General features: G+C 34.4%; 1 protein-coding gene across 6 annotated transcripts in view; it reads right to left on the bottom strand.

Annotated features, from left to right (window-relative positions):
• Dock3 (dedicator of cytokinesis 3) overlaps window positions 1–13472 on the bottom strand; it is a gene marked incomplete at its 5' end in the record, with an annotated part of 457227 nt that extends 443755 nt beyond the window's left edge. For all 6 annotated transcript variants that reach the window (XM_005410370.2, XM_013507624.1, XM_013507620.1 and 3 more), the window contains 1 exon segment: window positions 13389–13472. In XM_005410370.2, the coding sequence (XP_005410427.2) occupies window positions 13389–13472 (84 nt within the window).
• Window positions 13473–14278: the final 806 nt, after the last annotated feature.

Below are 14278 nucleotides of genomic sequence, written 5' to 3'. Positions count from 1 at the left end.
CCTAGTTTTCGGAGGAATCTCCAAACTGATTTCCACAGTGGTTTCACCAGTCTGCGTTCCCACCAGCAGTGGAGAAGGGTTCCTATTTCTCCACAGCCAGGCTGGTCTTGAACTCGCAATGATACTCCTTCCTTATCCTCCCAAGTGCTGGGATTACAGGTATGAAGCACCATGCCCTGCTATCTTTTTGGAGTACTTTAGAAAGAAGAAAAATCAGATGCAGATACTCACTTCTCTACTGTAATCCAAAACCTTTCAAATACTGTTTTAAATATGGTAGCAAATTTTCATCCTTTGACAGTAAGTTTACTGAGGGGAATTCCAATATTTTTTTATAAAATCCAAACATAATTGAAACAATACAATCTACCAAACTGCATGTTATCATGACAACATCCACATACATGTCTATATATATGGAATATATGTATACGTACAGTACATATGTTGTAATATTTCTATTTAAAATGCTTACTAATTTAAGGTCACAAATTACAAAAGGAATTTAAAATATCATACAAAAACATTTTTTTTTCTGAGTTCTAATACTAGCACTCAAGTATATGTAACAGAAAAATGGGAGAAATACGCAATCATAATGTTATGCAGAAAATCATTAGCAAGCTGGAGACAGGCAGATGGGGAAGACGCTTGAAAAAGGAAGAAAGATGGTTTTTATTCACTTTCTATCTTGTGGCTTCAAAGTTTAACTAAAGAAAATGTCATATCTCTAAGTATGCTGATAAGGTGGTGAGAGACTGGAAAACTTCAATGTCTCGAAACAAACTAAATATAGGTATCCAACGAATTAGGAAGAAAGAACCTAAGGCAGGAGATTATGGCATAGCCAGCTATCTGGACCAGGGGGCATGACCTGTCAATCATGGAAATACAAGATACATGTGTAGTAAAACAGTTCCCAAGTTCTGCACCTGGGATAGAGAAAAATGCTATCTTTAATTCTCCTGAGGTGAAATCTAGCAGGATTTTCATAGGATGACCTGGATTTGACATCAGAATGGGGGATACAAAGATGATACCCATTAATACCCATTAAACTTGGGGTCACTGTAATCTCTTTCACTGGCTAGCTCTCATCCTTCAAATCATACGTATTTGCCTATTTTAACTTGCCCACACTAGCTCTGCGAGCATATGTCTTTTCCCAACTTTACATAAATGTAAAACCTTATTTCCTTTTCTACATGTCTCGACCAATTTTTTGTTCAAGACCCACAAGTCCAAGCACCCATACCCAGCACAAAGCCTGCTGCAAGTCCAGCTCCATACCCAGCACAAAGCCTGCTGCAAACCTGAGATAACACAGAACAATTCTGGTATATGACTTGTACACTATGACAAAGCTGTGGACACCAGAGGAATTTTATGACTTTTCTTTTTCTTTCTTTGTTTCATTGGTTTTCATTTTTCTGTCCAGCTGGGATTCATCTTTCTTTCTTTTTCTTTCTTTCTTTCTTTGTTTTTTCACTATTTAGGTTCTTACTTTGCTTTTTAAATTCTTCTATTCATCTTCCTTCTCTCTTTCCTCAGCTACCTCTCTTGATTTTATGATATTTTCATGTGAGTGAACACTTTCTCTGCTCTTTCTGGTTCACTTCAACATTTTTTACTTTTTCTTGTTTGTTTTTCTTCCTGTGTTCTCCAGTTTCCCAAAACCTAGGTGATCTTCCAGCCATGCTTCTACCATATTTGATCATCCAGCCACGCTTTGCTTGCCAGCTATGCTTCTACTATATTTGACCACATTCATTTCTCTATCTTGTCCCTTATCCCTCTTAAATCCCCATACCCTGCATATCCAACAGGATAAAATCACTCAAGTAAGGGGAAAATTAGTGCATACAAATTGCTGGTATAATGTTGGATTTTGTTGTATAACAGTAGAATGTGCTCCTATAGTTAAATGTATCAAGTTGATAGTTACCACAGTTACTCAGTAGCTAGGCAGTGCTTGATGTTATTGTTATTGCTAAGTATACTACTTTAGCCAGGATGTCATAACTGTTATAATTGGTTTTTCTACCTTGTATAACAACACTGTGATTGTATAGGATCACAACCATCACCATATCCACTACTAAAGGACTGCACGCTGAGCCAAATAGCAACTTCTTATCCTCAATACATAGGTAAGGTAGACACAAAGACCAAGAACAACCTACACTGCCCCTCCCCCTCCACCGCAGGACTGGCAACCAGCCCTTTCTTTTTTCTCTTTTTCTCTCTTTCCTAAACAGCTGAGAACTCTACCCACAGAAAACTAATCCCATCCAGAAATCCAGAGACCAAGTTCAGATAATCCCTTGAAAACGTCTTCATTCTTTCTTTTCCATCCTCTTCTCTAGTTTACCTAACCATCCATGACCATCTTTTGTCCACGCTTCTACTTCCTTCCCAGTTATCTTTGTTTTATACACTATCCTCCCTAAATTCCCCCAACACAGTGTAAAAGCACTCTACCAAGAGGAAACACTTTCCATACAAACTCCTAATTTACAATCAGTTCTGTTATATAACCATAGACTTCACTCCTATGGTCTAAAGTATAAAATCACAGTTTGTCAGTTTCTAAATTGTCTTTGATGTTACTGTTATCGCTAACTTTACTACTTTAGCTAGAATGTCATATCTGTTATAATCTGTTCTTCTCCCATCTGTAACAATACTGGGAAGCTCTGTGGTAACAACCTCACCAAAGCCCTAAACCAAAACTGAGGACTGAGCCAAACAGATGTCAACATCCTACTCCTTAATTAGTTGGGAAGGTAGGATCTTGGGACAGAAACAAACCACGAATCTCCTACATATAGAAGACCAGCCTGAAGAACAAACCTTGCCTAGAGAGGTGTTGATACTAGCGATAAAGCTATTAGTACAAAAATGCACAAGGATCATCACAAAAATCAAGATAAAGAATTTTTTTAAAAATACAAAATGACAAGATGAAGAAGGAATATGCAATCTCTGACTTTCAGCCCACCCAGTACAAGTCAAGGAGACATCAACATAGAAGAAAATGAAAGGCATGCACCTGAAATTTCTGAAATGATAGAAACTAAAGTACAGGAACAAATCCATGAGGCTATAGAGGAAATCACATCAGATACTCTCTCAGGAAATAAAAAAGAAATGTCAATATTTATAAAAGAATTGCTCAGCAAACAGAAGAGATAAATAAAAAAATAGATGATGACTGGAAGAGAATGGAAACAGTACATGATCAATATAGGAAAGAAATAAAATGCATGCAATGGATTTAAACAGATATCCAGGAAATTAAAAACTCCCTTGAAAGCTGGCAAAACTGCTTGAACAAAACTGAAGACAGACTTTCAGACACTGAAGATAGGATTGAGACTAGCAATCATGAAGGGAAAGAATTCCTGAAAATAACAAAAAGGTCAGGAAGTAATTCAACAGCTGCAAGATGATGCAAAGAAAAACAATATGAGAATAATAAGTGTCAATGAAAAAGCAGGAGTCAACATGAATGACAAAAAAATCTATTTGCAGAAGTAACAGCAGAAAATTTCCCAAGCATGGAAAAAAGGATCTGACATACAATTAAGTGAGGCATACAGAACTCCAATTAGCCATAACCAAAATAAATCTACACCCAGGCATATACTATTCAAAATCCCAGAAATTCAGCACAAGAAGAGACTATCAAGCAGTTAGAGAAAAGAAACAGATTATCTATAAAGGAAAGCCTATCAAAATCATGGCAGACTTTTCAACACAAACTCCGAAGTCAAGAAGAGCTTGGAGTGAAGTATTTTAAGTATTGAAAGAAAACAACTTCCAACCCAGATTGATGTACCCTGCAAAACTATTTTTCAAAATTAATGAAGAAATAAGGTACTTCCATGACAAAGAACAACTGACAAAATTCATGACCACCAAGCCAACCGTACAAAGGATACTGAAAGATATTCTAGAAAGAGATAAAAATAACCACAATTGTAAGAACAGCAACAGAAAAAACCAAAAGGCAGGGCAAGCAATTAAACAGAAGGGAAAAGCAGGGAAATGATCACAAAGACAAGCCAATACATACCAGTTACAACCATCAATGTAAATGGTCTCAATTCACAAATCAAAACAAACAGATTGGCAGACTGGATCAAAAAGAAAGATCCAACAATATGCTGCATACCACTAACATATTTGACTCAAAGGAAATTCATAACTGAAAGTCCAACAATGGAAAACAATACTCCATACAACAGAAACCCAGAAAAACCAGGGGTAGCTATTCTGTTTGCAGACAAAGAAAACTTCAAACCAAGAGTTACCAAAGAGATAAAGAAGGTCACTGCATACTTGCTAGGGGAAAACTGAAAAAGCAAGAGATAACAATCATAAATATATATGCACCAAATATGGGAGCACCCAACTATATAAAACAAATATTAATAGACATCAAAAATCAAGCATAACACAATTGTAATGGGAGACCTTAACACCCCATTGTCACAAAGAGATCAACTAGACAAAAAAATCAGCAAAGAAGTAACACAACTGAACCAAACCTGTGAACAAATGGGACTTAGTAGATGTTTACAGAGTGTTTAACTGAACAACATCAGAATACACATTCTTCTCAGCTGCACACAGGACATCCTCTAAAATAGACCATATTCTAGCCTATAGAACATGGTTAAGTAAACCCAAAGGAACTGAAATTATCTCACGCATATTATCTGAACATAGTACAATAAAACTGGAAATTAATGAAAAAAGAAACCACAAAAACTCCATAAAAACATGGAAATTAAATAAAACCCTCCTAAACAACCAATGGGTCACACAAGAAATTAAAGAAAAACTTAAACAGTATCTATAATCAAATGAAAATGCAAATACAACTTACCAGAACCTATGGGACACAATGAAAACAGTCCTAAGAGGGAAATTTATAGCAGTGAATTCTCACATCAGGAAAACAGAATGAGCACAAATAAACAATATAATGCTACAACTAAGCTTCCAGAAAAAGAAGAGCAAGTCATGCCCAAATTCCACAAAGGGAGGAAATTATGAAGATCAGAGGAGAAATTAACACAATTGAGACAAAGAAAACAATAAAAAGAATTAATGAATCAAAGAGTTGGTTCTTTGAAAGAATAAATAAAATTGATAAACTCCTAGCCAACCTTGTCCAAAAAAAGGAAAGAAAAAACTAAAATTCATGCAATAAGGAATAAAAAGGATGAAGTTACTACAGATCCTGTGGAAATTCAGAAGATCACCAACTACTTTGAAAATCTTTACTCTATAAGAAGGAAAACACATAAGAATGAGACAGATTCCTAGAAACACATGAATTACCAAATCTGAATCAAGAAGATATAAAAATACTGAATAATCAACATCAGATAATGAGATTGCAAATGTAATTTGAAACTTACCCACAATGAAAAGCCCAAGTCCTGATGGATTCATGAATGAATTCTACAAGAAATTTAGAGAACATATAATGCCAATACTCATCAAACACTAATGAAATTGAAAGGGAAGCAATTCTCCATAACTCATTCTTGGAGGTAAGTATTACTCTGACACCAAAACCAGAGAAAGACTCAACTAAAAAAGAGAGCTACAGGCCAATCTCCCTAAAGAACACAATGCAAAATCTTCAATAAAATACTAGCAAACAGAATGAAGCAAATCATCAGTAAAATTATACACCACAACCACGTGAGATTCTTCCCAGTTTCAACATACACAAATCAATAAACATAATACACCATATCAACAGAGCCAAAGACATAAATCACATGATCATTTCAATAGATACAGGAAAAGCTTTTGATAAAGTCCAACACTCATTCATGATAAAAAAAAAAAAAAACCTACAGAAAATCAGAGTAGCTGGTCTTTACTGCAACTTGATAAAAGCCATCTATGACAAACCAACAGCCAACGTCATACTGAGTGGACAAAAATTGAAAGCTTTCACTCTAACATCAGGAACAAAACAAGGATGTCCACTATCACCACTCTTATTCAATATAGTTCTGGAAACATTAGCCAGAGCGATTACACAAGAGACAGAGATAGGGGCTGGGGATTTAGCTCAGCGTCAAAAGCGCCTGCCTGGCATGCGCAAGGTCGTGAGTTCAGTTCCCGGTACCGGAGGAAAAAAAAAAAAAAAAAAAGTTCTGTACAAGAGACAGAAATAAAAGGAATAAGGATAGAAAAAGAAGTTAAACTAGCATTAATCACAGATGACATACCGGAGGAAAAAAAAAAAGTTCTGTACAAGAGACAGAAATAAAAGGAATAAGGATAGAAAAAGAAGTTAAACTAGCATTATTCACAGATGACATGATACTCTACATAGAAGACCTCAAAAACTCCACCAAAGACTTCCACATTAATCAAATTCAGTATCACAGCTGGATACAAAGTCAACACTCAAAAATCAACAGCATTTCCTATATACAAACAACAAACTCACTGAGAGAGAAATTAGGGAAACCACACCCTTTACAATAGCATCCAAAAAAATGAAATATTTAGGAATCAATATAACAAAGGAAATAAAAGATTTATACATTGAAAATTACAGCACTCTGAAAAAAGAGATTGTAGAGCATATCAGAAAATGGAAAGATATCCTTTGCTCATGGATAGGAAGAACCAACATTGTAAAAATGGGTATACTGCCAAAACTGTTCTACCAATTCAATGCAGTACCAAACAAAATACCATTAGCATACTTCACAGATCAAGGAAAAACATTCCTAAAATTCATTTGGAAAGAAGAGACCTAGAACAGCACAGGCAATCCTGGCCTACAAAAGCAAGACAAGAGGCACCACAATCCCTGATCTGAAATTATACTACAAAGCTACTGTGATAAAATCATCACTGCGCTGCAAAAAACAACAACAAAACATCTGAGGATCAGTGCAACAGATTAGTAGATGTGACACAGCTACAAATATACTCAGCCATCTTATCTTTGACAAAGGAACCAAACATGTTCACTGGAAGAAAAACAGCCCGTTTAATAACTGGAAAAACTAAAAAAAAAAAAAAAAAAAAACTGGAAAAACTGGCTTTGCACATGGCACAGACCAAAATTAGACCCATGTTTATCACTATGCACTAAACTAAAGTCAAAATGGATCAAACATCTAAATATTAAAACAGAAACACTAAATCTACTGGAAGAGAAATTAGGTAGAAATCTTGAAGAAGACAACAGGGTAGGCAGAGGTTCATGAACAAAACCCCAATCATATGGGAACTAACATGAAGAATCAACACCCAGGATTTCATGCTGTTAAAAAGCTTTTGCACAGCAAAAGAAATCACCAACAAAATGCAAAGACTACCCACACACTTGGAAAAAAACTTTAGCCAGTTGTGCCTCAAAAAACTTTTATCTAGAACATATAAAGAATCTATTGTTACTCTATTAGCCTGATGTGAAGCTGTTTTATTTTGTTTCTATTTTTCTTCTTCTTCTCTTTAAAAAAGAGAGAGAAAGAAACTAATGGGAAAAAGGGAAATGAAGGAAAGGTAAAGGAAAAAATATATATATCAAAGATAATTAAGATAGCAATACAGCTAGTTTCTCTTAGTTCACTGAAAAGAAAGGTCTGTGCTAGTATTGTTTGGACAATATTTCATGTCTGTATCTTGTACTCTGAGTAACTACTAAGTAGACAACAATATGCAATTTACCAATTAGTGTTACTGTCCTACTAGCCTGTTTTGAAATTGTTTTATTGTTATTTTTACTTTTTTCTGTTTAAAATAGAAACAGAAGAATTGAAAAAAATTAGATCCCCACCAAATTTAAAGACCCAATCCAAAAATGGGCATCTGAGATAAATACACACTTCTCAGAGGAAGGAATGCAAAACATTTAATTTAAACATTAACTTTCTTTGTTGTTTTTTGTTTTGTTTTATTTTGCTTTGTTTTGTCTTTTTAAGCCAGGGTCTTGCTATGCAGTTCAGGCTGACCTTGAGCTCACTTTGTAGCCCAGACTGGCCACAAACTTGCAACGATCCTCCTACCTCAGCCGCCCGAGTGCTGGGATTACAGGCGTGTGCCACCACGCCTGGCTCATTAACTTAATTTGTAAACCACAATAAAAATTTTTCAAAGACATTGAAAAGAAAGTGTTAAGTACTTAGAATTATACATATACTGTGTTCTGACTTTAAATTCCATAATTTTTGCATATAAATCATTTCTTACAGTTAATGAATATAAAATCTTTAGAGCTTTAAGAAATCTTTTTTCTGATCATAAAGATGTAAAGTTAAGCCATATAATCTCATTAAAACTTAAAATTTTAAAGTGGCAGGGAATATTTATCCACCAAAGTAGAGACTAATAAAAATGATTATACAGAATCTGCCAAAAAAAATGTATGCACATTTCAGGAAAAGAAAAATAGTGTGATTTTTTTTTTTCAACAGATAGTGTTACCCTTGCATGGGGAGCCCTAGAGGATGTTGGATACTACAGAAAACCCACTATACTGCTGGCCCTTAGAGAAGTAATTGAAAATGCATGTACAGCAATCTCAATGACCAATGTTACCTAAATAGCAGTTCACTAATAAATGTCTGGAAGTTAATGGCCACCACTTTGAGCACCTAATGTAATTGTAGAGGCCACAGGTAACTTGTATTAATCTCATGATGTCTCAATGAGTATCAAAATATTTACACAAATTTTTCTTTTCCTGAAGTGTGTACACACATTCTTTTGGTAGACCATGTATATAAAACATTAGTAATAATGAGATATCTTCTCTTATTCCTATATTTGAATCAAAAATTACACTTTTATGGCCAGGGATATAGCTCAGTGGCACAGAGTCTGCCTGGCAAGCACAAGGTCGTGAATTCAATTTCTGGTGCCAAAAAAAAGAAAACAAAAATTACACTTTTGTTGTTACTGATTATTAATCTGAATATTATAGCAACACAGGATATAAAAAGAAAACCAAATTTAAACAAATAGAAATATAGCATGACACCTTGTTCAAATACGCATGAATCAAAACTTTAAAAAAAAATCAGAAGATTTCTACATGACTAAACCCGGGCTGACCTCATCTATTCACCAACAGATTTACCCTAAAAACAGGAACACTAAATTCATTATTTCCTTTCCTGCTCTGCAAACACAATTAACTATAGCAACATTTGGATTCATCCCGCTCACAGAAAAACTTAAAAACTAATCAATGCTTATAATCAATGTTAGGATAAAAGATTATTTTTACACTTCAAGGAATTTTTCGTTCAATATCATTTTAAGAGAAACATTATTTAAAATGTGTGAAACTGCATCTACGATATAATTCAGGAAAAAAATAGGTTTATATTCTCCAGATTGATAGTGGAGTCTCAAGCAGCAGCAGCAAAAGACACACATCCTCAAGCAGAATGGAGCTTCCCAAAAATGCAGATTTCCTCTCTGTCTTCCTTTTTTCTACCCAGCTTCTTCGGCCTCCCACACCAACTCCTACCAGCAACTCTCCAGGGAGCTTTCAGACCTTCAGTCTCAGACTGATGCTAATCCTTCTTCAGCTTCCAGCTTCTTGAGCTGAGGAGCTTACTCCAACTCTCCACTGTGGGCTATTAGCCACTGTGAACTACATTGTGTCTGATCCCATAAGCCCACCTAATAAATCCTCTTGCACAACTTCATATATGTATGTGTGTGAACTTTTTATCTATATAGCTATATCTATATTTATATATTTACCTATGTATCTATCTATATCCCTTCAATTCTGTGCCACTAGAGAACCCCAGCTAATGCATCAACAATACAATTTTTAGAGTATACACACCCACATGACCATCATCCAGATAAGTAAAACTTTAGTAACATCCTAAAAAGCACTTCTATCTCCTTCAGCCTTAAAAAAACCCACTGTTCTAATAAATATTACTATCTATTAGTTTTACCTGATTGTATACTTTCTGTAGTATATGAGAGCTTCAATTCATTTTGGGCCTCTTTATCAAGAGTATGTCTGTGACATTCACCTGTATTTTGAGTAGCAATAATTCATTTATTTTTAAACCATATTTGACCATACATATATATCACAACTTATTGACCCATTCTTCTGTTGATTAAAATTTCGGATTTTTTCCAGCTGGGAGTTATTATATATAAAGCTACTGCTAACATTTTATACAGCTATTTTGTTGTTGGGTTTATACTTGCAAGCTGAACTGCTAGATCATGTGCTCACTTTGGTAGCACATATACTAGAATTGCTAGATCATAAGGTATGTGTATGTTCAGTTTATAGTCAACAGTGTCAAGGAGTTTCCCAAAGTCGTAATCTCATTTTCTCTCTCATGAGCGTGTACAGCAGTATCAGTTGTTTCATATACCGAAGAGCACTGATATAGCCAGTATTTCCAATTGTAGTCATTCTAGTGGCTGTTTGGTGGTATCTCACTACAGTTTTAATATTCACTTAATGTTAATGTTAAGGACCTTTCTCCATATTTATGAACCACTAGGAAATCTATTTCTAAGGAACCTATCCAAGCCTTTTGTCAGTTCAATTATATGTTTATTTTTAATTTGTAGTAGCTCTTAATATACTCTGAATACAAATCTTTTGTCAAATTAATTCACTCACTTCTGTGACTTCCTTTGTCATCTCCTTAACATCTTTCAATCAGCAGAAGATATCCATTTTAATACAGTATAATTTATCAATATTTTCCTTTATGGTTAGTACTTTTTGGATCTTTACCAAAAAAATCTCTGTCTACATTTCAAAAAGAGTGTTTTTCTGTGCTGCCTAAAATATTTTACATTTGATATTTAGATCCACCATCCATCTGAAATTTAGTGTCAGGTACATACTGATCTTATTCATTGCTTGCAATACTGGCCCAGTACCATTTATTAAATAAGCTATAATTTTTAGTTCCAAATGGCCTAGGAACATATATTGTTCAAGGCATCATTTCTCCAATGAACTGCAATATGACTTTTGATATTTGTTCTAAAACTAAGAGCAATGGACAAACCAGAAACTACGCACTTCACCCTTCCCTTTTGAAGGCTAAGATTTGAATCCCTGGGGATCAAGCATGGTTACCACAGCAGATGGTGACAAAACTTATCAAAGGGCATGGGCTCAAGCTGCTCTACAGGAGTGAGCTTCTGTATTGTACAGAAACATGTGTAAAGTTAGGCATTACCAGGAGCGGGCCCATTGGTGTAGCTCTTCGGGGTCTGTTTCCAGCCTCTCATTAGTCTCTCTCTCACCCCAAACACAGTATCTTAATTTGTAATATATACTGATATCTGGTAGTATAAATCCTCCAGTTTAGCTTTTCTTCTTTAAAGTTGTCTTGCTCTGTAGCCCTCTGAATTTTCATGTAGGTACAGTATTAGAATCAGCTGCTCAAGTTCTACTCCCTCTCCAAAAAAAAACTGACTGGATTTTTATTGGGATTTTAATAAATCTTTAGCTTAATGTGAGAGAAACTGACAACTTTATGATAGTGCCTTTTAGTTTATAAATATGATAAACCTCTCTATTTAAATTTTCCTTTATTTCTATCAACAATATTTTTGTAATTTTTAACATTCATGTCTGTTTTTCATTAGATTTCCCACTTGATTTTTTGGTACTACTTAGGTAGCAATGTTTCTTTAGTTCATCTGCTATTTTTTTTTTCTAAGCATAGAAAAAATGTGGTTTCAAAACTGTAGCCATCAGAAGGATAAACTTGAGTCATTTGTAGGAAAATGTATGCACCTTGAAACTGTAATATAAACTATAATAAGTGAACTAACTCAGACACACAAGTTTACATATCACATAGCTTCTCTTATATGAAAAACATATATGTAGAAGATAATATACATATATAACATATATGTAAAACATAATAGGAAAAAAGAGGAAAAAGTACTGTAATTCAGTGCAGACAATGTATCTAAAAGTATACTCTGATTAGTACAATTAATTGTCTTGCATGTTTTATATGTTCTTTGGCCTATAAGCCTGGTTTTTAATCTATATATGATAATTAACTTTATAAGATATTATAAATAAATGAATCTGCTGAAAAATAATAGGGAGTTCAAAAGAAGGGGGAAAAAGAAATGTGTTATGTACATGTACCAATTCCCTACAGTGTAGGTAGTCATCATGTACTGCAAACATATACTAAAAAGGAAAGAAAAATAAAGAAAATACAAAAGTTGAAAAAAAACTGCAGCCATCAAGTCTCAGTAAGTTAGCTTATAGTTTTTTAGAAATGGGTTCTGCTGGGTGTCTTATATGCATAATGATATCATCTAGAAATGATAGTTTCAATTTTTCCTTGTTGTTCTTTTACCTAAATTAATAAACATGGTGATAGCCAGAATTTTTGTCTCATTTTTAGATTTCAGCGGGAAATCTTTCTGTATTTCACAAGTGAATATTGATAATTCAATATTTCACAACTTATGTTGCTACAGGCTTTTTAGTAGATATTCTTCATCAGATTAAGAAAATTACCTTCTTTTCTTATTCTACTAAGAGCATTTTATCTCGCACTTAAAATTTAAAGTAAATGCTGCACTAGAGCTCCTTATCCAGAACAGTGCACTGTTACGGTTCTTCAATCACAGCAGGTTGTACTTACTCTCACACCACCTTAACAATAACTCAAGTGTATAAGAGATCTACTTCAATATGCACTATCTCTATTCCCACATCACAAGTGCCTCTCCATTATATTACAGGAGATGGTTTCTAATTATGAAATAATCTGCCCAGGTTATTTTCTATGGTATCAATTTTGTTTTTGTTAATGTTCTGGTTTTGTCTGATTTCTCCCTAACTATACTTTTCCTATCAATCTTGTTGATTTTAATCCACAACCTTTAAGAAATGATACATTTCAAGAATGCATATATTTTATAGTAGAAATACCCAACTATGTCACAAAGACGAGTATAGCAGTCAAATCCAACCTCACGGAAGCATATTTTTGGCCTTAATTATAACTAAAGACATTTAGCCATGCTGACAGAAATATAAAAATAAAGTGATTATGCAGATAAGCATGGATAGAAGATTATCTATTTGCAGTAAATCAAAATTAATCATTTGACACAGTATATAACAACATATTCTAATAGCCAACAACTAATCACTTAATTATTTCTACAGATTAAAGCTAAAAAATAAAACACGTCATACCTTGATCTGAACATAGATCAGGAAGGAACTTAAAATAGTATTAAATAAGATGATTATAACTTCAAGTGATTGTATACATTCAGCACAAAATAAAAACCTATTTAATATTGTCACACTGGATTATCATTCACATGCTGTATAGGTCCACACTTACCTTCACATTTTTCAAGAATCTGGACTGTTTCTCCTATTTCTAAGACCAATCCTTGAGGAACAGATCCTCGAAAGCTGCATATCACTAGAAAATCAAGAATAAACACATCAATTAGCATTTTTCAATATTTAGTGTTACAGTCAAAAGCACTAAATTTTCTTCAATACACAAGTATACTCTCTCTGCCTTATTAATGTGTCTCTCTAACATGGAAGCTTCTTTCAACTTCATGTTTTAAAAAGCAGTTCAGGACAATGAAGTACATTATAGCAAAATTACTATTCCTGATTCCTGGGTTGTGTGTGCATGTGTACACAAATGAAAACACTGCTGTAAAAAGACACCCCCACCCCTCAGTACGATTTATGTTTCTGTGACCTTTTTCAGCAAGTATGGACCCCCTACTGAAGAAAAAAATTAATATTTAAAGGATTTTTATAAACATACATTTAAACAAGATTTTCTTAAATAAATCATAACATAAATTTAACTATGGATTGAGAAAAAAAATCTTTAACAGAAATTGATAAAATAGCATATGTAGAGAGAAAAAAATCTATGAATAACCATACAAAGAACAATCTACTGATCATAAAGAACATACATTAACCCCTAAAAACTAAAATTAGTACTTTGAAAACACTGACAGTAACCTAGCACAACTGATTAGGAAAAATACAAAAAAGGTACAACAGAAGCAATCAAAATAGAGGCAGCGAGTTCTCCGGGAGCGGCAGGGCTCCTGGGTCCGAGAGTGGGCCGGACTCATACCACCGCGATTCCCAGCCCCAGCCGAAAAGCGCGCAAAGAGCCAGGTAGGCCCCACCCAATCCCGGAGGCCAGGACGCGAGAACAAAGACCCCGGTGACACTGTAGACTGAGTTTCTAGG

This window comes from Chinchilla lanigera, unplaced genomic scaffold (assembly GCF_000276665.1).
Source record: "Chinchilla lanigera isolate Chin_1 unplaced genomic scaffold, ChiLan1.0 scaffold00131, whole genome shotgun sequence".
NCBI classification, from domain to species: Eukaryota; Metazoa; Chordata; class Mammalia; order Rodentia; family Chinchillidae; genus Chinchilla; species Chinchilla lanigera.
The sequence above is the reverse complement of the archived record's forward strand: the minus strand, read 5'-3'. Positions and strand labels throughout refer to the sequence as shown.